Source organism: Ischnura elegans, chromosome 12 (genome assembly GCF_921293095.1).
Source record: "Ischnura elegans chromosome 12, ioIscEleg1.1, whole genome shotgun sequence".
Taxonomy (NCBI): Eukaryota; Metazoa; Arthropoda; class Insecta; order Odonata; family Coenagrionidae; genus Ischnura; species Ischnura elegans.
The window spans coordinates 372,750-394,888 of NC_060257.1; the positions used below are offsets into that span (position 1 = coordinate 372,750).

A 22,139-nucleotide genomic window follows, 5' to 3' on the forward strand; every position below is an offset into this window, starting at 1 on the left:
TTATTCGACGCGGCATTAACCCGGAAACTAATCAAGAATTTCTAGGAAGATCTTTGTAATTCGAGGTGGCATTGGGAAAGAAACTCCCCCTTCCCCTTGTCCCTTAGTTCGTGGAATTCGCTGTCCTGTGGCTTACACTGGGTTCATTCTCCACCCTAACTCACTGAAACCATCTTTTGGCTCGAATCACTAAAGAGAGTAAATTTACCTTGCAAATCTCCTTCGATTGAAATGAAGCTCTTTTAAATGGACAGCCTGAAATTTGCTCGAATCTGAGTGCTAAATCCTTGAAGACTTCATTATCATTGGGGAGGCTTCAGTTCTTCACGGACAATTTTCAGTTATGTCCTCAATGAGGGCGCGTTTTCATCGGTTTTTCAAAAATGCCCGCAGGGCGGCGATGAATGCTGATCGATCCATTTATTCTCAATATTTGAACTTCTCCTCGCGAGGAATTGGGTTAAAAAGTAACGAATTCAACGGATCGCATTATCACGAACACTAATTCCGGCTAGCAGCCCCGAATACTACTTGCATTATTTCTTCGGCTTAAATTCGGATAGCTCTGCCGCCCAATGAAAAGGCCGCTGTCTCCGCCGTGAGTCCGCTGTCTCATTCGTCACGGAGGGAGGTGGTTGGAAAGGTCGCCATTAGAGGGGGGTGGGAGTTTGCTCGTGTAGTCGCTGAGAGCACGGCCGTGTGTTGTCGTCACGCGAGGGGTCGGACAGGTGGGGAGTGCAGTGGACGTGGGGGCGTGAAGAATGCACGGGCGTGATTGCCGTTGCGGTCGGAGACGCGCACGCACGGGGGAAAAAGGTCGCTCGTCCGAAAAAAATCGTGTCGCGTGATAGCGATGGATCAAAAAGAATCAAAACCTAATGCAAAAGACTGCGGAAGTGATTTTTTAACCATTAGAGTATTTATATATTATACCTAAAAGTTTCTTCTTTAATGCAGTGTTTACCTAAGGTTTTTGGTTGACTATTGCTATAAACCTTCCAATGATACAATTATGTTCAAAATACTTATTTTTTTGTAGTTACATTGAAGGCAGTGGCGTAACTATGGGGGTATAACGGGAGAGACCCCCCCGGAGCCTCAGAGAAATAAAAAATATTTAAAACTATTGTCTAGTTTTGACGCATAATAACTGCATCTGCTTAGGGGTGTATTATACCTCCGCGAAAAACGGCTTTGCAGACTTCAGTTTGCTCGCCATTTGCTCGCTTATTATAAACTCTGGAGAGAACATGCTTTGGATATGGTTAGCTGCTATGATTATGGTTATGAAGCTAAGATTATTGTTCTCGGCAAGCGAATAAAAGTTATTTGAAAAGCATTTGTTAATTAGTTATTGGCGCTCAAAAAAACATTAAACGCCTGTTTTCTCGATGTAGTTCTACCATATAGAAAACGCGATTTGAATTTTTTTTCGGTAGATGAGAACATTCATCCTTCTCGGAAATAAGATACGTTTCATGAATGTCATCTTTGTAATAACGACGCTCTAGCTCAAATTCCCGAGAGTGTTTTCTCAACGTCAAGCGCTTACGATTTTTCTTCCATGGCGCTGCTGTGTGATCCCCCACTCTCGGTGAAAGATCTTCCCACCCCACAACAGTTTCCCTCACTACCTCCCCTCCAACGTCTCTTGAGTCCCCTCCGTGTTTTTTCCCCACTATGCTTTCGTCGAAATAAGAAGACCTTCTGACCAAAGGTCGGTCCCCAGCAGGTCAACAGTTTTTTTCGTTATTATCCGAAGCCCTGAGTTCTTTTGTTGCGAGCGGCATGATTGAAATGGGGCTAGTGCGAGTTTTCAAGTTTTCTGTTCTTACGCATGGAAAGTGAAAGGAAATATAAGAGGAAGCATATCTTTTGTGGGAAGGCGGAAAAAAAGTACTTGGAATAATGGTGAATATATAAATCCTTTTTAAGTGTGCTACATTACTAAAAGTTTGCATATCTTCAGACGCGTATTTTCATCCACGTAAAATCTGTAAAAACGTGATACAGCTAACAAATAGACTATCAAATTATTTTAACTATTTAGTAATTCCAAACCTGCAACAAAAGATATTATGTACACTGTAGAAGGAGAAACTGCTTTTAAGTAAGTACCTCTCGATAATGTATTGGCTATGACTATAATATATTTAGTTTTTGTAACCAAGCATTGAAAATAATATTAATATTGAGAATATACTGCACACTATCAGTTAGGTTATAGGTTACATCATTGCCTTTTAAGTTCTTGCTGACGCTAACCAAGAATAAATATTAATAAGTAATATAATGTGTATATATCTTCATTTCGTGTCTAAATATTTTCAAAAGTAACCGTTATGTCATCAAAACGCGACATGAAAAGTATCACGTTGGTTTATTTGTCTCGCATTTACGACATATATGTTTCTCGATAATTTGCAACCGAGGGAGAAAACTACGATACGTTATTTCTTATTAAAATATTCTTATTATTAAAATTACTATGATTAATTATTACGTGAGTCACCCTAAAGAAAGAATTTAAATTTGAACCACCGTACCACTAAGCAAGGGTTGATGTTAATTCGATGTAATATAGCGATGACGTCTAGATGACCAAATTTAATCTTTAACTATCTCCCATTTGCGTAAATATGCTTGTTGTACGCAAAAAATAGATACACGAGATCGAATAAACCTGCGAACCAGTTCTACAAGTATAAGACAAGAATTTTACTTATGTAGCATCAGTGACGAGAAAACAAACGATACACACGGATCAAACTCGAATGTGGGATATTTATTTCGCTCGAGTGAAGTTATGAAAACTAACTTAGCGTTATATCTCTCACTAACAACCTGTTTCACGCGCTGCTTACACTCTTCTTCAATGAATGGTTCTCACTACAGGTCGTAATGAACCGAAACTCTGATTATGAATGCAACTTTTCTCGGAAGTGGGCGGCAACTTCCGCGATTTTTCAATTCTAATTTTTGTGAGAATGACTGAACGAGGTAGTTAGTTTATTTTACCCATCCATCGACAGAATTATGCGAGACTTCATGTAAAATACTAGTGCGAAGGATCATGTAGACTCATTATATTTAACTGTTGATATTCTTCGGCATAATAATACGCCTAGAAATTTATGACAACTTAATGTAATTTCATGAAAATTTCTTTTAGTTTAGAATGATACTAACATCACCGCAGCGCGGTTGTGGTCATTGGGAAGAAACTAAAATTTCTCAGGAACATCACCCGATCAATTTTCCTCTACCCCTCACTACACTGTATGACCCTCCCGTGATGGCACCCTGCACTGAAGTTACGTCTTGTACTTGGTATGTTTCCCATTTTTTTTATTAATTTCGAAAGGAATTATATATTTTATAGTCCACTCTCACTTAAGGGGACTGGATACCACGCCAGAAAAGTGCCGTTGCAGCAAGCTACCATTTAGGTCTCTAGGGGGGCATTTTTGCATGTAACGAGGAACTGTTTTCACTAAAAAACATGGGATATATGTAGCCTTGGTTTGTATGTCTTCACAGTTGCACACGTAAAAACCTATTAGGAGAAAAAAATTGTAAACTTCCCAAAAACATCGCCTTTTTCTCGTGAGAATTACTCCGCTCCAAATTGAGACTCAGAGATGATCAAACATTTGAGTCAAGGCTGCGTCTTTCATAATTTCAAATATATATACCGGTAGAGCGTGCATGCAACCAGATTCGCGTTATGTTCTTGAGCGTGATGGGTGTTTTGGCCTTTCTACGGCTCAACGTCTATCACAGCGCTGGCGGGGACCTGGCGCTGTCGTCTTCCAGAGAAGGATCCCCCCACCTCCACTTCCCCTCTCTTTGGCGGTCTCTCTCCTTCCCCTCTCCCCCCCCACTACCAATCCCTTGCCTTCCTTCCCCTCACACTGCTCCACTACGTCGGGCGTCATATTCGGAGAAAAAAAATATTTTGTTTCGGGAGGCTGGAGAGTTCAAGCGTGCTACGAGAGCAAGCCTGTGTTTTTCGACGGGTCAGTGTCGAGATTGATTGTGGACAGCAGATTATGGAAAAACCAACTCCTTACCTGAAGTGGAGATATCGTAAGTGTTATCAGCCTATGAAGAGGTAATATCACCCTCCAAAACCTAAGGAAGAAGGTAATTTCACAATGAAATTCAATTCATTTTGCGTTTAAAAAATGACTCTCTTGTATTAATAGTGTACCAATTATTTAAGCTTCAAGAAAAATAACGAGAATAAAAATTCCCTCCTTTGCCTGAAGCCTTATTACACATTTATTTTGTAGCAGTTGAAACCGGAAGCGTTCATTCCGAAGAATCATCGCCATTGGGTTCCGGAACAGGTGTAGTGGAAAGGTAAATATTGCTGCAAAATAATTACATTGAATCTTATACCTACGATTTAGTTGATAATAGTTCAGAAATATTCAATGGAGCGCTAATTGCTAATTATAATTAACGTGTAAATTACATCACCGTCAGCAAATTCGTTTTCTCAAAATTCGTTTTTTCCCCTTAGGCCATCATCACCTCAGCCTGGATGCAGCAATTGGCATGGTGGAGAAATGGACCCTAAGGAACAGGATGAATATCGACGAGCTGAGCAATCAGACGTAGACGATTGCCTTCTCAGAGTTGAGGATCATTTGGAAAAAACGGATAGGTAATAGCAATAAGACTTTGGTGGATTTGTTGATTCGGTTAGGTTGAATTACTTGGAACATAATTTTGAATACGCAAACTCACAGAATTGAAAAACGCATTTTAATGTAGTTCACCGTCTCCTATTTTGTACGCCCCTAACTTTAATATATAATGTCACCAACAATCCTGTAGAGTCATACAAGTCTTACGTAGCTAATGTGCATAAAATATTTGTTCATTAGAAGCTATATGCATTCATTTTCTTTCAATACTTTAGTTGGAAGTTAATATTAAAACTTGAATATTTAATATATTTTTATCATGAAATCATTCACGATCAAACAACATCGCTCTCAAGTAATGAAATCCTCTTTATTACAGGTGATGGTGATAGTAGCATAATGCAAAGGCTGTCTAGGGAAATGCCATATGGGCAGCAGTTACCAGTGCAAAAAGTAGAATGCGTCAACCACCTACTTAGAAATTACAGCAGTAGACTGCAAGATATTGCACGACGGCCAAGTAATTCAAAAGGGGCAGTGCCCGTTGGGTACAGGAGAACAATAAACAATAACGTGCAAAGATTGAGGGTAGCTGTGAGTGGGGCAATCTCCTTCAGAGCGAAAATGGCCGGGTCGGAAAGGGTCAAACTCCTACAGAAGGACATAGAGCTAGGATCGAATCGTGTTTTTGGTGACCATAATAAATGTGACAAATATTATTGCAAAGGGCCCAAAGTAGGAGAGGAAAACTTGGTCCCTCATTTCATTAGTTGCGGCATATGGGAGGATATCACCTATGCCAACAGTCTATTATCTCGTCACTCCGCTAGTTTGATATATAACGTGACAAACAATCTTGCGGAGTCCTACAACTCTTATGTAGCTAAGTACGTAGGAGGGAAAAGGTTAAATTTATGTTTAAGGGGGGCCTATGAAACTAGGTGTGCCATTGCATCGGTAGCCTTCAATGTGAAAGATGATGTACATGGCATAATTCATAAAGAACTGACGAGCAAGAGCCCAAGAGAATGCCCAAAAAAATTCTGTTTCCTCCAAAAGGAATAGGGAGTACATAAGAGAGCGACGACTGGAATTCTCTGAAACTTCAAAAAAGAAACGTCTGCGAATTGAGGGACCAGACAAACATTATGGGCTTGTTCCTGATGTACAAAGTGACATCGCATTGGCCAGCCAAGATTCCATGAATAATTTCCTATCATCACTAAAAATGGATAAAACCTCAAGGGAAAAGTTGGTGAGGGAAACACGAGAGCAAATGCTCAATGCGACGTGGCAGGCGGAAATGTGGAAAAGGTTGACGGCCTCTTTCTTTGGCCGTATTTGCAATTTAAGGCCCACAACATCTAGGGAGAAAGTGGCAGACGATATTTTGTTTCCTTCCTTCAGAGGAAACAAGGCTACAGATTGGGGAAATGCTAACGAAAAATCTGCCATCAGGGAATATGAGTCTTCAATCAAATATAAAGTTTTACCCGCAGGTCTCTTTGTTGATGACAAATTACCTTATTTGGCTGCTAGTCCTGATGGGGTAATATCTGATGGTGAAGGCTTGGTTGAAATCAAGTGCCCCTATAATTGTAGGTATATTACTTCTGAGGAAGGAGTTAAAAATAAAAGAGCTACCTTCATGGAAGTGAAAGAAGGAAAATATAAGTTACGCAGGAGAAACAGATATTTTTATCAAGTACAGGGACAGCTGGAAATATGGGATAAACAATATTGCGATTTTATTGTGTGGTCTCCTCATGGGATTATAATTGACAGAATTCAAAGGGAAAGCAGTTTTGGGCCACAGCAATGGTGGATAAATTAAAAGTTTTACCTGAACTTTATGTTTCCTAAAATATGCCAGAATACACCTGGTTACAATAAATAATTGTACCGGAGTTGATGCTTTTTAATCAATACTTTCCCTCAACTTTTTACCCTTCATTTCTCTTTGCACACCGGCCTCCTGGAGACTAAATATGGTAATATTTTATCCCTGTATATCGCGGTGCGGCCAACAGCAGCCTTCTGCCCCGGCCACTGGTTTTTCCTAGATTATCGCATATATATTATGGCATGGCTGAGTAAGACGCATTTTTCTTTTCTCGACCAATTTTATATATTAATTAATATTGTAACAAATTTAAGTGCGACTTCCATTAGTGCTTACAATATGCTATACATACATCGAAATAATTAATAGCTTTCAGCCGCGCGAACCGCATTGTTTATCGAGTCACGCGCGCATCAAAAGTTTCCGGCTTCAGCCTTAAGGCCGTTTTACACGAGGTACGGAATTGCGCAGGTTAGAGCTGCATTAATTTCTAAAATGGCGCGGAATTGCGCGAATGCATGAACGAAATTAAAACAGTGGCTATTTAGCCGTCTCGCATCCACGCATTCTCGCATGTGTTCTAGCAATTCACCGCTTTACACGACGCAATTTTGATTGCGCCTTCGCACGTACGTCAGATTGCGCAATTCCGTGTACCGTGTAAAACGGCCTTTAGAGATGGGATTCTTACAGGGTAATGAGATCGCAATACATGAAGTTACTAATTCCACCTCTGAATACCCTTCACCAATTGTGAACCGAGTCGAAATTTTTCGTGCTGCGGCGCGACATTAATTTTCTCCGGGCATTTTCAAACGAGTAAGATAAAAAAATGAAGATATCATGACTCCTCAGCTTCAGTGCCGATTACAGCGCTACAGACTTCAAAGTTAAGAAAAAATTAATTTTGCATGATCCCAGGGGAGTTGAGATTTAATAACTGTGTATGAATTTTTATAAATGTAATCATAAACACGTATATGTATCATATGAAATAGACCACCTGTAAAAGTTTTCGAATTTTCAGACATACTTTCACCTTTCATACTTGGAGTTGAAGCTTTCGAAATAGAGGTAATTTAGGATTCCTCCCAGCTGTACTAAAAATTATGCTGTCGTTGCCATCATAGGAAAAAATTATAATTGAAGTGCGCAATAAAACGGAGTATTGAAGTAATATAAACGTGGATTTTATGAAGGATTGCAACAACAAACGGTAGAGAGAAAAATGAAACTGCAATTAACGAAAGTGATACACGATTTCTCGCGTTCTCGTTTCGATTAATTATATTGTGCAATATTGGTTACCGGCGTGGAATAAGTCAAGTCATACGGTCTATTTTATTTTTATATTATAAATTATAAACTGCAATCTTATTTACGATGCATTCATTGAGGTACAGGATGAATAGAAATGGGTCACCGTGAAGAAAGCGAGCGGAATTCAATGCGGGAACTATCCAGAGAAAAAGAGACCGACCGATGGGCTGATCAACAAAAGTAACACAAAAAAACAAAAAAAGAGTTTTTTGGGCCTCAAGAGTTTTTTTGCAGCACAAACAACTCCGTGGGGTCTGCATAGGTTATCCGAGATCCCAACAGCCAGCGGACCGAAATCTGACACCGCAGAAGGGGAGTTCAGTCCCTCTCCCCAACCATGAATTTTTCTTCGCTCTCGAGTCCCCCTTCCACCCAGTCAACTTCCCCTCCAATTCAAACGCAGCGGTCGCTTTCGGAACTAAATGCCAGCGACTGTTGCAGCGGAGTTCTCCCGAAGTATCCTATCCCCTTAACATGAATGAGAATACTATATATACCAAGACCGTTATTTGCCACGAGAAAAAACATTTCGCTTATGCTAGCCGCGATTCAAACCCAGATCCTCCCGATTTCCTGTCAGTTACATTACCAAGTAATTTTCTTTTTCTAGGTGAATCTTAGACACAAGTAAAAACATATTCAAGGAAAAAGGTTACTTCGTGGTATAAGTGGTAGCATATTTGACCGGCCATCGGGGAAATGCGGGTTCGAATCCCAGGTTAGTCAAATGATTTTTTCATGTCGATTATCATGCTTATTTAACTATGTACAAGTGTATTTAATTATGCACTCGGGCGCGTGACTGGGCATGAAGTTGCTTGTTCGATGCAGTACTTTGTATGAGTGAGAGCACAAAACCTTTTGCATGCGACGCTGGAATATCCTCTTTCACAAATAACTCTAACCTATGTACGGTAGATAATAATTAGTTGCCGTTCCATGCTTAACAAACATTATTTGGTAGAATGATTATTGATTTTCAAACGCCCCATATAAAAACATATACTTTATTCCATTTACAAATAAAATCGAATATTCAAACGCGATGGAGCGGAATTTTTCTATATTGAAAGAAACATTTGCAAATTTCCACGATTATAAGAAAAGTTATAGTGACCTAGATTTCAATGCTATAACAACATCTTCAACGCACAAATGGTGTGTAATTCATTCAATGTATCTTCTTGCGACTAAGCTATGTCTGATTACGAACTAATGGATTCAACTTTGCCAACATTTGGCCCGCTTTAATTTCGTAGGGGATAAATTATTTCTAATACCCTTACTAAATTACCTTGAACAACTGCGAGAAATCTTCCTCCTTCAGTTAATTATGTAAAAGATAAGGAGCATACGATCGAAATTCAGGGAAAAGGTTCCGCCCTTAATAAAAGGAAAATTATGGTAAAGCTAGAGACTAAGCCGGTAGATACCGTAGGGGTACAGGTTTACATACCTAAGACGGACTACTCGGATGAAGAAGTAAACGGCGTCTACGAAGATATCATATCTAATCAAACATGTTAGAGGTGAAGAAAGCCTTATAATTTTAGGTGATTGGAATCCAGGAGATGGCTTTGGGTGTCAATATAAAAAGAGAAAAATTAGTATTCAACTATTTGCTGACGGCATAGCAGTCATAGCCGAGACAGAGAAGAATTTTAAGAAGAATTTGAAAAATATAGAAAGGAATATTGCCAGATATCATATGAAAATCAACAAAAGGAAGACTAAGATATTAGTATGCTGTAAAAGAGACGAGGCTAATACAAACATTAAGCTAAGAAATCAAAAGCTGGAAGACGTGAATGCATTTTCTTACTTGGGAAGCCGAATTACCAACGATGGACGAAGCAACAAAGAAATAGTCAGTAGAATAGCGCTGACGAAGAGGGCTTACTACAGAAAGATGAATCGCCTTACATCTGAGAATACGAGCATAGAAGTAAGGAAAAAATTCATCATTTGCTACATATGGAGTATGATTCTTTAAGGAAGTGAGGTTTGGATGTTGATAGCAGCAGAGAAGTCTAAGAGTGGAAGCATTCGAATTGTGGCGCTACCGAAGAATGATGAAGATAAAATGGATTGACCGTTTGAGTAACAAGGAAGTGCTAAGGAGAGTGGGAGAAAAGAGAAGCCTCCTAAAAACCTTGAGCAGAAGACTTGACAACATACTTGTACACATTATGAGACCTGATGGCCTGATGAACACAATCATAGAAGGACAGGTGGAAGGGAAGAAGGGCAATAGGACGTTCCCGAATGAGTTACATTGGCCTGGTTATAAAGGATGCAAAAGGGAAGAAACATGTCGCTATGAAGAGGCTAGCGGATAGGAGAGAAGAATGGAGAGCTGCGTCAAACCAATCTTAGGATTGTTGACTAATTATTATGATTTCATACCTACAACCCCTTGGTAGCTAGAAGAGCAGAAATATTCAGAAGCATACTTGTCTAACAACGTGTACTATTGCCCAAACGTAGCAGGATGAATTTTGTCAACACACTGGCATTAATATCTGCTATTTGAGTAAGACAGGGATTCTTCTGTAGGATAATATTGGATGTAATTTTTTTAATTGAAACTACATTTTGGTAGAATTACAATTAAAATTCTCTTTCATTTCACAGGCCTGTATTGTCGGCTTTCGAACTCAAAAGGTCTTGTTTATTGAAGTGAGGAACAGATAATGCAGTATTTGTGCGAGAAGTAGAGATACAAAATCGGAGGTGAAAGAGCTATGCTACAAAACTTGGAGCAAATCCTCGACAGCAATGGAAGCTGATATATTAGTCGAAGGGTTCAAAACAGGTATAAAGATGCGCGAATTAAAATATCATTGGATAATTGGTATGATAATATAAGGCACGGAATAATTCAGGGCTATTGTTCTGGAAGATACTATAATACTGTCATTTCATTCGTAGGTGTTGGCGACAGCAGCGTTACGAAGAAATTGATTGAAGTACTGCCCTAAGGTATCAACTGCCCAGTAGTTAGACTGCATTAATCCTTTATTGTGCAACTACTGCAAGAGATGGAGGGAAATCGCAAAGAAATCAAACATAATACGGGAAGGTTATCAGTCGCTTTGCGTCAGAAAAGGGAGACAATACCACGGAAAGGGACACATTTTCGTTCTTCGGCCGATACTGTAATAATTTGAGGGAATAAGTTCAACAGATTCAGGCTTCAATTGGTGGAAGTTAGACATATTTAAGTAAATGAAAGGTCGTAGCACTTTTCCACAAGAATTTTTTATTCGTACAACGCGTTTCGGCTCACTGAGCCATCATCTGGTACAAGACGCTTGAACACATGTGAAGATCCCTTTTATACCCTTGAGAGAGGAGAGTATTGGAGAAGGAGAGGATTTGACCTCTTTGAGGATGGGGGGGGGGGGGTGGGAACGGGTGTACAGAGTATAGACAATGGGGAAAGATACAACTACGGGATGTGGAGAACCCACGTTGGAGGGAGGGTTCTGGTCATAACTGTAAAATGACGACACGTGCGGAAGACCATAGCAAAACAGGAGGAGGGGGTGTTGAGAAGAGTGAAAAAAGGGGGGGCTTAGGGTAAAAAGAGGCCGCGTGTCTTTTGAAAGTGGGAGGAGTAAGTAGCGACGCAGGAAAAAAAGGCGGGGTGAGGAGTTCCTTTGGGTTAGCTGAGAAGGAGTGAAAGTTAGCGGGGGTACAAGGGGGTGGAAATTGCCAGCAATAGAAAATGGTCAAATGCGTAGAGAGGATGGGCGGACGGGAAACACCCCGTGGATGTTGGGGCACTTAAGGCGTGGGTGAGGAAAGAATTTCACCATTTGTTTTGGTGAAGGGTATCTTTAGGAGAGGGGAGTGGGTGAAAAACACTTGCTCATTCATAAGCGTATTCAAATCACTTTGTACAATTTCGAATTGCTCAAAAACATCCAGTCTTGTACCCTTACTTTCTAAATGTAGAATTTCAGGTTTAAAATTACAATAATGTAAGGTGTGATTGCATAGATTGGTGAATTTACCGTCAAGTGCTGTGAATTTCAATAGTGAACTTTCTAATATCAAGTCAATTGCAGTTTCAAACGGCTATAGTGTAAACATCATTACCAAAATGCTTCAAAGAAAGTTAAAAACGCGAGCTATTTCACAGCTTTGCTCCCTTCCCCTCATCACTGAGAAATCCAAAAAATGGTGCCGGCTATTGTTTGTAGGGGATCTTTCAAATAGGCTTGCTCGCAAATTCCCCAAAAATAAATTCAATGTCTCTTTTTATAACCCCCACACTCTTGGTAAAGTTTTGTGCCGCAGCAAAGACAAAATAGATTCAATCAATCAATCTGGCATTTACAAGGTTAATTGTGAGTCATGCAACATGTGTTACATCGGTCAAACAGGCAGAAGTTTCATTACCAGAATGAAAGAACATAGAAGGTGCTGGAAAAATGGAGATGAAACGTCACTTCTCGCTAAACACCTTCTTCAGACCTTACATTATTGTAATTTTAAACCTGAAATTCTACATTTAGAAAGTAAGGGTACAAGACTGGATGTTTTTGAGCAATTCGAAATTGTACAAAGTGATTTGAATACGCTTATGAATGAGCAAGTGTTTTTCACCCACTCCCCTCTCCTAAAGATACCCTTCACCAAAACAAATGGTGAAATTCTTTCCTCACCCACGCCTTAAGTGCCCCAACATCCACGGGGTGTTTCCCGTCCGCCCATCCTCTCTACGCATTTGACCATTTTCTATTGCTGGCAATTTCCACCCCCTTGTACCCCCGCTAACTTTCACTCCTTCTCAGCTAACCCAAAGGAACTCCTCACCCCGCCTTTTTTTCCTGCGTCGCTACTTACTCCTCCCACTTTCAAAAGACACGCGGCCTCTTTTTACCCTAAGCCCCCCCTTTTTTCACTCTTCTCAACACCCCCTCCTCCTGTTTTGCTATGGTCTTCCGCACGTGTCGTCATTTTACAGTTATGACCAGAACCCTCCCTCCAACGTGGGTTCTCCACATCCCGTAGTTGTATCTTTCCCCATTGTCTATACTCTGTACACCCGTTCCCACCCCCCCCCCATCCTCAAAGAGGTCAAATCCTCTCCTTCTCCAATACTCTCCTCTCTCAAGGGTATAAAAGGGATCTTCACATGTGTTCAAGCGTCTTGTACCAGATGATGGCTCAGTGAGCCGAAACGCGTTGTACGAATAAAAAATTCTTGTGGAAAAGTGCTACGACCTTTCATTTACTTAAATTTGAGGGAAGCTGATTATTTGAATCCACACACCCTTGATAGTATTTTAAAATGATATAATGTCAGGAAGCATATTGTTACCACTTGAGGCAGCAATACTTGCGTCATGGATAATGGCAGAAATAAGTACTACATGGATTTTATTGAAACGTAGGTATTACAACGCGGAAGTGTCGGGAGTAAAGCCAAAAAGGGAAGGATGTAAGACAAGGGCGTACCCAGGGTCATAACTAGGGGGGGGGGGGCGAGCCAAGTTGTGACATTTTAGCATGGAAAAGGTGAATGAAATAAATATTTTAAGAAAATTACAACAGCGCTAGAAAAAATATTTTTATTTTAGTAACATATCTTATACCTACTAATGCATGTGATTTTTCGTGGATTTAAAGAAAATTTGTTGAATACATTCGACTCAATTCAATTGATTTTGCTTAAATACTTTAGAGATTTTTGCTTCTGGAGAGGGGGGGCAGCAGCCCCCCCCCTGCCCCTCGCCCATGTTGTAAGGTTCTATTTTTCTTGGGGGAAATTCAGGAGGAACGTCTGCTTTGTTCTTACTCATCGTCCTTACTATAGCCAATCTTTTTTTTTTGATAAAGTGCTACTGTTAAAGGCATGCTGGTACACCAATTGTCTCTGGCAATATTTCTGCATTCAATGTGCTCAGCTAAGCGTTTGAAAATTTCATGAGGTGAATTGGATTCTTTGAAAGGGCATCTGGCTACGTGCCCAGATAAATTTCAATTTTTAGGTAAAATTTCCTAGCATCCACCGCAGCAATGACTTCAATACCATATTTCTTTGGCTTTTGGATAGATACTGCGTCTAAGGACATCGGCCTCGAAATGGTATATGTTGCTCAAGGATCGTAATTTATTTCTCCGATGGTGTATTTGCAAATTCAAATTTGTAGGATATTTTATAAATGAACTCAGTAACTATGGCTTACTAGTCACTTTTCTTACTTTCTAGTCTAGTCTATGACTTTTTAGGTCATAAAAATAATGCACCGTAGAAAAAAATCCGACAGCTCAATGTAAGGGAAACATTTGATAGACTTCTTAGCTCCAAATCTCCCCAATATCAACATGCGAAATTTTATACGCACCTTAGAGAAAAAGGAGACTAATAAGAGCCAGTAAATTATCTTCGTTCAACTACCTAGTATCACGATCTCTTGCATAATTTCCACAAACAGAATTGAAGTAGAGATTTGTGATTTTCACAATTATATCTAATAATTGGCGAGATGCCTCTTTTTGAAAGAGGCAAAAATATTGTATTCAGCAGGCGCCCTCCATTTCGGCCCTGTCCTCTCCATCACCGCATCGGAGGAGAGATGTCACACCACTTCATGGCCGTCACATTTATTGCTCGGAATTCGCGCATCCTTCAGAATAACAGGGGAACTAGGCCTTATTGCCAATTGAGTGGGAGGGTGGGGATGACATGCTTGGTTCATTAACAAAATGTTGACTTTATGAGTATTATACCTGTAAAAATTATAGTTAAGTGAAGAAATTGGAAAATAAACTTAAGCCAGAAATGTAAAATGGTCGTGAAAAACCATTAGAAAAAAGGGAAAAGTATTGGGGGTTGGGAGTGAAGAATCTCTCGTTGCCATTATGAGGAATTTTGGTTTCATCCATTAATTTTATTATGAAATGAATAATTGCGTGAATATTTTTCATTATTTCAACGAATAAATTACCTTTATTAGAGTGGTCCAACAAAGCGCCAACTTTGACAGCTTTTACTTAAAAAACAAAACTCAGCTAATGTCATATGCGCATGTTTGCCATACATGCCAGAAGTTTCGAGGAAGATTATTATGGAGGCTTTCGCGGTGATTAAATTGATGATTAATTTTCGGGTTAATACCGCGTCGACTCATTTTGTTCGCCAAAAATTACTTGACGCCGTATTAACCCGGAAACTAATCGAAAATTTCTAGGAAGATCTTTGTAATTCGAGGTGGCATTGGGATAGAAACTGCCCCTTCCCCTTCTCCCTTAGTTCGTGGACTTCGCTGGACCGTGGCTTACACTGGGTTGATACTCCAACTCATTGAAACCATCTTTTGGCTCGAATCACTAAAGAGAGTAAATTTACCTTGCAAATCTCCTTCGATCGGCATGAAGAAATTTTAAATGGACAGCCTGAAATTTGCTTGATTCTGAGTGCTAAATCCTTGAAGACTTCGTATCACTGGGGAGGCTTCACTACTTCACGGAGAAGTTTCATTAATGTCCTCAATGAGGGCGCGTTTTCATCGGTATTTCAAAAATGTCCGCAGGGCGGCGATGAATGCTGATCGATCCATTTATTCTCAATATTTGAATTCCTCAATGTGACATTTTAAACGCCTTTTTTGTTAGTTGTTCAAAATTTGCCTCCCACCCTAAATCTTTCATTAAATACGCCCCTAAGTATTTACATCGGTCGCTTTTTGGGATAACCGTCCCTGAATATAAATATTCTCTCCTATTTCATTTAGTTTCTGCTAAAAGTTATAAATTCACACTTTTTTACATTTATATCCATTCCATTTTTGGCACCCAAACTGTCATTTTATTTACGTCATTTTGAAGCACTTCTCGATCGCTCTTCCTTTCTATTTTCCTGTACATAATGCAGTCATCTGCGAAAAGCCTAATATGGGAGTTAATGCTATTTGGGAGGTCATTTATAGAAATTAAGAATAAAAACGGTCCAAGGACGCTGCCTTGTGGGACACCCGACGTTACTTGTGCTTCTTCGGAGCACATTTCACCCACTTAAACCTCTTGCGTTCGACCCTTCAGGAAATTTTCAACCCAAAAATAAAGTCTACTGTCTGTTTGAGGTGATGATTTTCTCATTTTTTCTAAAAGCATATCGTGCTCTACTTTGCCAAATGCTTTTGACTGGTCGACAATTATTGCATCCACTTCTATCCCTTCATCCATGGAGTCCGCAAGTTCTTGGCAAAACCCAGTAGTTGCGTTTCACCGGAGTGCCCTTTTCTATACCCTTGTTGAAAATTGAACAACCAGTCTGTGCTCTCCCATAGTTCCCAAAGATAATCAGCAATTATCTTTTCTATTAATTTGCACACTGTTAATATCAAACTAACCGGTCTGTAGTTTTCGACCAATCCCTTATCTCCTCCTTTAAAGATGGGTGTCATGTTTTTTCCAATCCTTGGGTAGGACTTTGTTATTTATCTTAGCATTGAATGAATGTTTCACATATTTGAAATTTCACTGCCTCCCATTTTGAGTAGATCTATTGATATGCCATCTGGCCCAACTGATTTATTCTTCCTCATTTTACTAATTTTTTTATAGATCTCAGAATTCGAGGTTTTAATGCATTTTACATTTGCGTTACAAGTCAAGCTAATCGTAAAATGGGTTTTGTTAAAAGAATATTAGGAAAGTGCGACGACAAAGTGAGAGAAATTATGTACTTCTCCCTCGTTAGACCACACTTGGAATACGCTGCCAGTGTTAGGGACCGTCATTAAATAGGCTTAAAAAAGAATTAGAACGCGTGCAAAGAAGAGCTGCCAGGTACGTGAAAGGTCGTTATGATAGCCTTGTTATTGTAATATACCTGTTAGATAAACTCGGATGGGAATCTCTGTCAGACAGTAGATTGAAAAATAGACCTAACCTTTTAAATAAATTCATGAGCAGTGCCTTCTGTGACAAAGTTAACAATATCTGACGAACGCCAACATACTACGGAAGATCAGATCATGTACATAAAATAAAAGAGATAGACTGTAGAACAAACATACTCAGAATGTCATTTTTTCCACGATCAAAAAAGGATTGTAACGGCAGAAATAGAACTCGTAAATAGATTGCATGACTTGTAGTGTAGCCTACTAACCTACTTCCTTTAATTGCCCTTCGCACTTTCCTCCTGGCCTTCCTCAGCAGAATGTTTATTCTTTCCAAGAAGTTTCGCTCTAAAATCCCCCATCGGCTAATATTTTATGACTAGTTAGGATTTTTGAATTCTCTCGCGTGGCGTTGATTCCTGAGGAGTTTATTTTAGAGCCACATACATTTATTTCCATTCCCTAGCCTCGACACCACTAGAGAATTCGCTCCTCTCGTGATGTCTCGCGGGGGTTAAGAAACCCTCCCCCCCTTACCCACCCCCAATCCCTTCGTCTTCGTAACGGTTTCCCTCCGTTATTATATCCGCCGAAGGGTGTAGTGCCCCCCCTACTACCCCCCCTTGGTCCATCCCATCTCGGTGCGGTCGGGCGCCAGAAAGCCGCTCTGCACGCCTCTTCACTTACCGGAAGCAGGCATTCCCCCTCCAACACTCGTGCGCAGAGGACGCCCAGCACACACCCGCAAACATGAATATTGGCAAAGAGGAATCTTCAGTCGGCCCACGAATATTTCAAAAGAGGATCCCCGAGTCGGACTCTGAATGAATACGCTGTCACCACCCACAATGCATTTGCATGGGTTTGCGAAAGTCGCCACTCGCGTCGCTGACAAGCAAATTGATACGAGTTTCACGGGGAAATGAAGTACAATTAGGCGTATTAACTGAAATTTATATAATGGTGTGATCTATCAAATTTATAACTTTTCATAGGTTTTTTTTCTCTCTCTATGACGAACATTATGATGTAAAATATTGGAAAAAAGTGGATCGCATTGCACTCATCACCGCGTCGCGGACATTTTTGAAAACCGATCAAAATGCGACCGAAGTGGCCACAGGAATCAGCCTTCTTACTGGATGGAATTGGGCCCCTCTATGTAGCAGTCTCCTTGTGACAGCTTTCTACATTTGCTGTCTTCCGCAGCGCATTCAAATGGGCTTTAAACTCCAATTCTCCCTCGTGGCGCTGACGGTGGCGTGATACTCTTTTCACGGGGAAATTTACCATAGTAATTTTAATTGAGAATATTAACCAAAACTGGATTCAAGATGATATGATTATCTTGAATTAATATTATGATGAATTATTAACCATCAGGATTCAAGATGATACACACATGTCGCATTTTGATTGCGCGTGGTGGTAAAGACTTTAACTGTCGACGCACCCGTGGCCCTAAACCTACTACTGCGATCATCTTTCCAAAGCCACAATGCGAGACACTACCTTTAGATTCCCGAACAATGACATGAAGAAAATGTGCATTGAAGAAAATCAGGTAGCCGTACCAATGAGTGGTCCTGACTTGAGATGATTCTCTATTCGGTCTTCACATTGGACCAAGTGTCGCTCGCCTCCTCCCAAAGGGACACTGGCTTCACTCGCATCGCCTTTAATCACGTCCGCTCGAGGGCTCTCGCCACCCGTGCACCCCTTCCAAGGGGAGGGGGGGAAGAGGGTGGGGGGGTGGGGCAGTAGGGGTGGAGGTGTGTGCATCCGATCCATTGCAATGCGCGCCATAAAGGACCACTGTTGTAATCGTCATCTCTAGTCGACTATCCTAAGGGCCGTATTTCAGGTCGCAACGCAAGCCTTGATCCCGACTAAAACTCGTTTTGAGTCGCGCAGATCAAAGATATCCACCGTAATATACTCACGTTTTCAAAATGTTCAATATCTCCACAAACACTACTTCCGCAAGTGATATTATACTCTAATAATGCTAGTGTTTCAAGTGCGGCAAATGCATTACTTTATAATTTATTACAAATAAAGGTAACTCAAGTGTGTTGAAAGAGGTTAGTTTCTAAAATACGAACTCTTCAGAGGTCAAACTCAACTTTGTTTGTTTGAGATGCGAACCGCTGAGGCAGAGTGAGAACTTCACATCGAGTCAGGATGTGGATTGCGGCCCTTGGCTTGCTCCGACCCACATCTCCCTCAATTCTCCCGTCAGCCAACATCTCCACTTGTACCTCCCACCATCTAATCTTTTCACACCCACATATTCCTTCTCTTTCAAATCCCTCTTCACCTGCTCCGTATATTTCATGTTTTGCATTCCTTTTTCGTTCTGGCCATCTCCTTGTCCCTCCACGATTGTCTTCATCAGGCCGTCATGTCTCAAGACGTGGCCAATTGGGTTTTTTCGTCTTCATATCCGGGTTTAAACTAGGCTTCTCTTCTCTCCAATTGTTCTTGGAACTTTCTAGTCACCCACTCGATCGATCCGTTTCATCTTCATGATTGTTCTGCAGCTCCACATTTCGAAAGCCTCCATCCTCTATCTCTCCACTGATGTCATTATCCTTGCCTCGCCTACGTAAAGAAGTAAATGTGAGTTTCGAAAGGTAGACGTTTCCTCACGTCTACTCCCGCTGCATGTAGATTTATATTTTGGTGGAATGCCATCTTCGTCTGTGCTATTCTACTGAATATTTCTTTCTTGCTCCTTCCGTAGTTAATTTTTCTGCTCCTCAAGTAACTGAGTTTAACCTGATTCTCAGTGCGTGCGTCGTTTTTAAGAATTTGTCATCATCCTCATATCGAGTCACATTGTCTAAGTAAACTGATGTTGGCCAGCATCCTTCGACTGAAGTCAACCAATAGTTTGATTCCGATCAATTAATTAATTAAATGCGGTATAAGCGATTACTCGTCTGCAGGAGCGTTTTCTTTCGCCGAGTATGTGCTTCGTGCTGTCGAATTCAAAGGTGCAAGTGCCAAAATCGGTTCACTGTATAATCCCTAGTGTGTATGATTACAATGTCACCGTTGCTCCCTTCATGTTGGGGCGATGTTGTCTTTCATTGGCTATATTCGCACGCACACGTTTCCCAAAAGTCTCTCAAAATATCAGTGGAGAAAGTGGGTGAGAGACGACCGAGGGAGCGGTGAGCGTATTCCCCAAATCCTCCCCTGTGAGGCGGCGGCACCCGGCGCGACAGTGCGGCCCGCATTCAAATGAGCCGCTCCAGCCTTCCCTCCTTCCTTGTGTGCATCGAGGGAGATTTGGAAAAGCGTGAAGCGTGAATTGAAACTCGCGGAGCAAGGATTTGGCGGAGGACGCGAGGATTTTCGAGGGGGGGGTTTCACCCCTCCCAATGGGGGTGGGGGGTTAAAACCCCTTTGAGGGGAGGGCTTATGGGGGCCCTCCTTTCACTTCTCACCCCCCCCCTTCGACAACCCAGTCCCTCCAACACATCGCACTACGAGGCCAAACATCAATGCATGAAGGACAACAGAAATTCGATTTTTCGCTTAAACTTGTGCAGGTCACATTGACACAAATACTCAACATATTGATCAAGAGAATACTCTACAAAATCAAGTAGGTTTCGTACAACTCTTGATTTGCATAATAAGTTTCACCTATCAAAGATAAATAATTACAATACATAATGACCTGATTTCGTTCATAAGCACAATAGATACACTTAAACACAATTTCGAATGCCACAATACGACTCAAAAACATATGGAATGAATGATTTTGATTATTTAGGTGCAAAATATAATTTTGATTCAAATTATTGAACTTATTACAAACATGCTTAAAATTATAACCAATAATTTGCTGTACCAACCGGAAACCAAACTAAAATACTATGTCCTTTGTCGTCAATGTAAGTTCAATTTGGGTGTTCGAGCGTTGTTGTTGGGGAGGTTGGCCGTGTGCAGGGGGCGTGGCGCGTGATTAATGCGTGCGCCCTCTCCTTCTTCTTCTTGTGTGTGCGTGCCTCCCACCCCTTTCCCTCCATCGAGATATAGGGGCGGTTGGGCGTGCGGGTGGGTGTTATTTCGGCCCACTCTTTTCACACGCCTCCCGCCCCACTCTCCCACATTCAAATCGGGGAGGACGAGGAGGTGGGCATGCGCAGCGGATATTACCACGCCCCCTCCCTCCCCCTCTCCACCGCCCCCTCCCTCCGAATCGGAATTCCCCCCACCCCCACACGAGATACGTCCCTCCCCTCCGTCCTGCCGAGACGACCGCCGTCTGCGCACCCAATAAATCGCCACCCACTAACTCTCTTCGTGTCATCATTACATGCTTTTGCATGGAATCATACACTTACCGATTATCCTAACGGTTTAATTGCCCTCCTCCGGTTTTGAAGAAATGGTGGCATTTACAATGTAGTCGTTCACTAACATAACAAATGAGGAATCGTTTTAAGATTTCGGTTGATGGAAAAAAGTCTTTTATCCGCCGATTCTTTCATACTTTAGTTAGCAAGAAAGCGCAAAATTTGCCGTCCATTATTCATGAGTTGGTGATGTCACTTCAGTTTCAGCTCACCAATTCCTTAAGAGAGAACTTCACTCAACGAGTGTAAGCAACAACGAACTTAAGCAAGTCAAGAGCGGGGACGAGGCGTTTCTGAGACTCGGTTACCCGCTGGGAAAGAGTGGGTCACGTAATCAAATCATTTGCAAATGGGTTGACGTCGACTTTTCATTACGATTAGCCTTAGAAGACGGATCTAAGATTGGAATAATGAAAGGGATTCATTATTTTTCGCTCAAAATATTCTGCAACTATCCTGAGTAAATCCCTCTTCAATACGTATACGAACAGAGATAACTGGATACTATTAATATGTATTTTTTATTGCTTGACAAAGGCAATCGTTAGCCATTATGTCGATGAGATCTTTAACATACCCTTTGTATGATTCGGCAGCTTCGGATTACAACGGACTTGACAATTCGTTTGATACATAAGCGTCAAAATCGATGGATCATTAGGACAGACGTTTCGATCAAGAGGCTTCTGCTGGCTTCCCTTGAATGCACTATCGCACTCTGCAGAAGCTTCAACAGGCGAGAAAAGCTGAAGAAAGTGACGAGTGAAATGGAGCAAAGTGAGGGCAGCTGATGTTGAAATTAAAAGATCTGTCTATGAGAGGGGATGTGAAAGGGAAAATGTATGAACTGCACTTCATCTAGCCTCTCCTATCGTCCATTCAAAGAGGAATGTGGGCATCTTCCACTCTGTAATCGCTATGTCGTGAGAACAGATTCAACATGCCAGTGACATTGCATGGCGCACTTATCTCTCACATATATCTCATATGCATTTTATCTCCAAATATATACTATAAACAGCATTGGTTATACGTGTACAAAAATCTCTCGGGTACCCTGTAATTCCAGCGAACATTAATGGTA

The 22,139-nt window shown here is 41.0% G+C and overlaps 1 protein-coding gene across 1 annotated transcript in view; it reads left to right on the forward strand.

The window, feature by feature from the left end:
* The window catches only part of LOC124169489, a 46,983-nt gene extending 25,137 nt beyond the window's left edge, over positions 1–21,846 (forward strand). The window contains exon 3 of the mRNA XM_046548116.1: positions 21,780–21,846. Coding sequence (XP_046404072.1) covers positions 21,780–21,846 — 67 coding nt within the window. The remainder of the gene's footprint in view (positions 1–21,779) is intronic.
* The last annotated feature ends 293 nt before the right edge of the window (positions 21,847–22,139 follow it).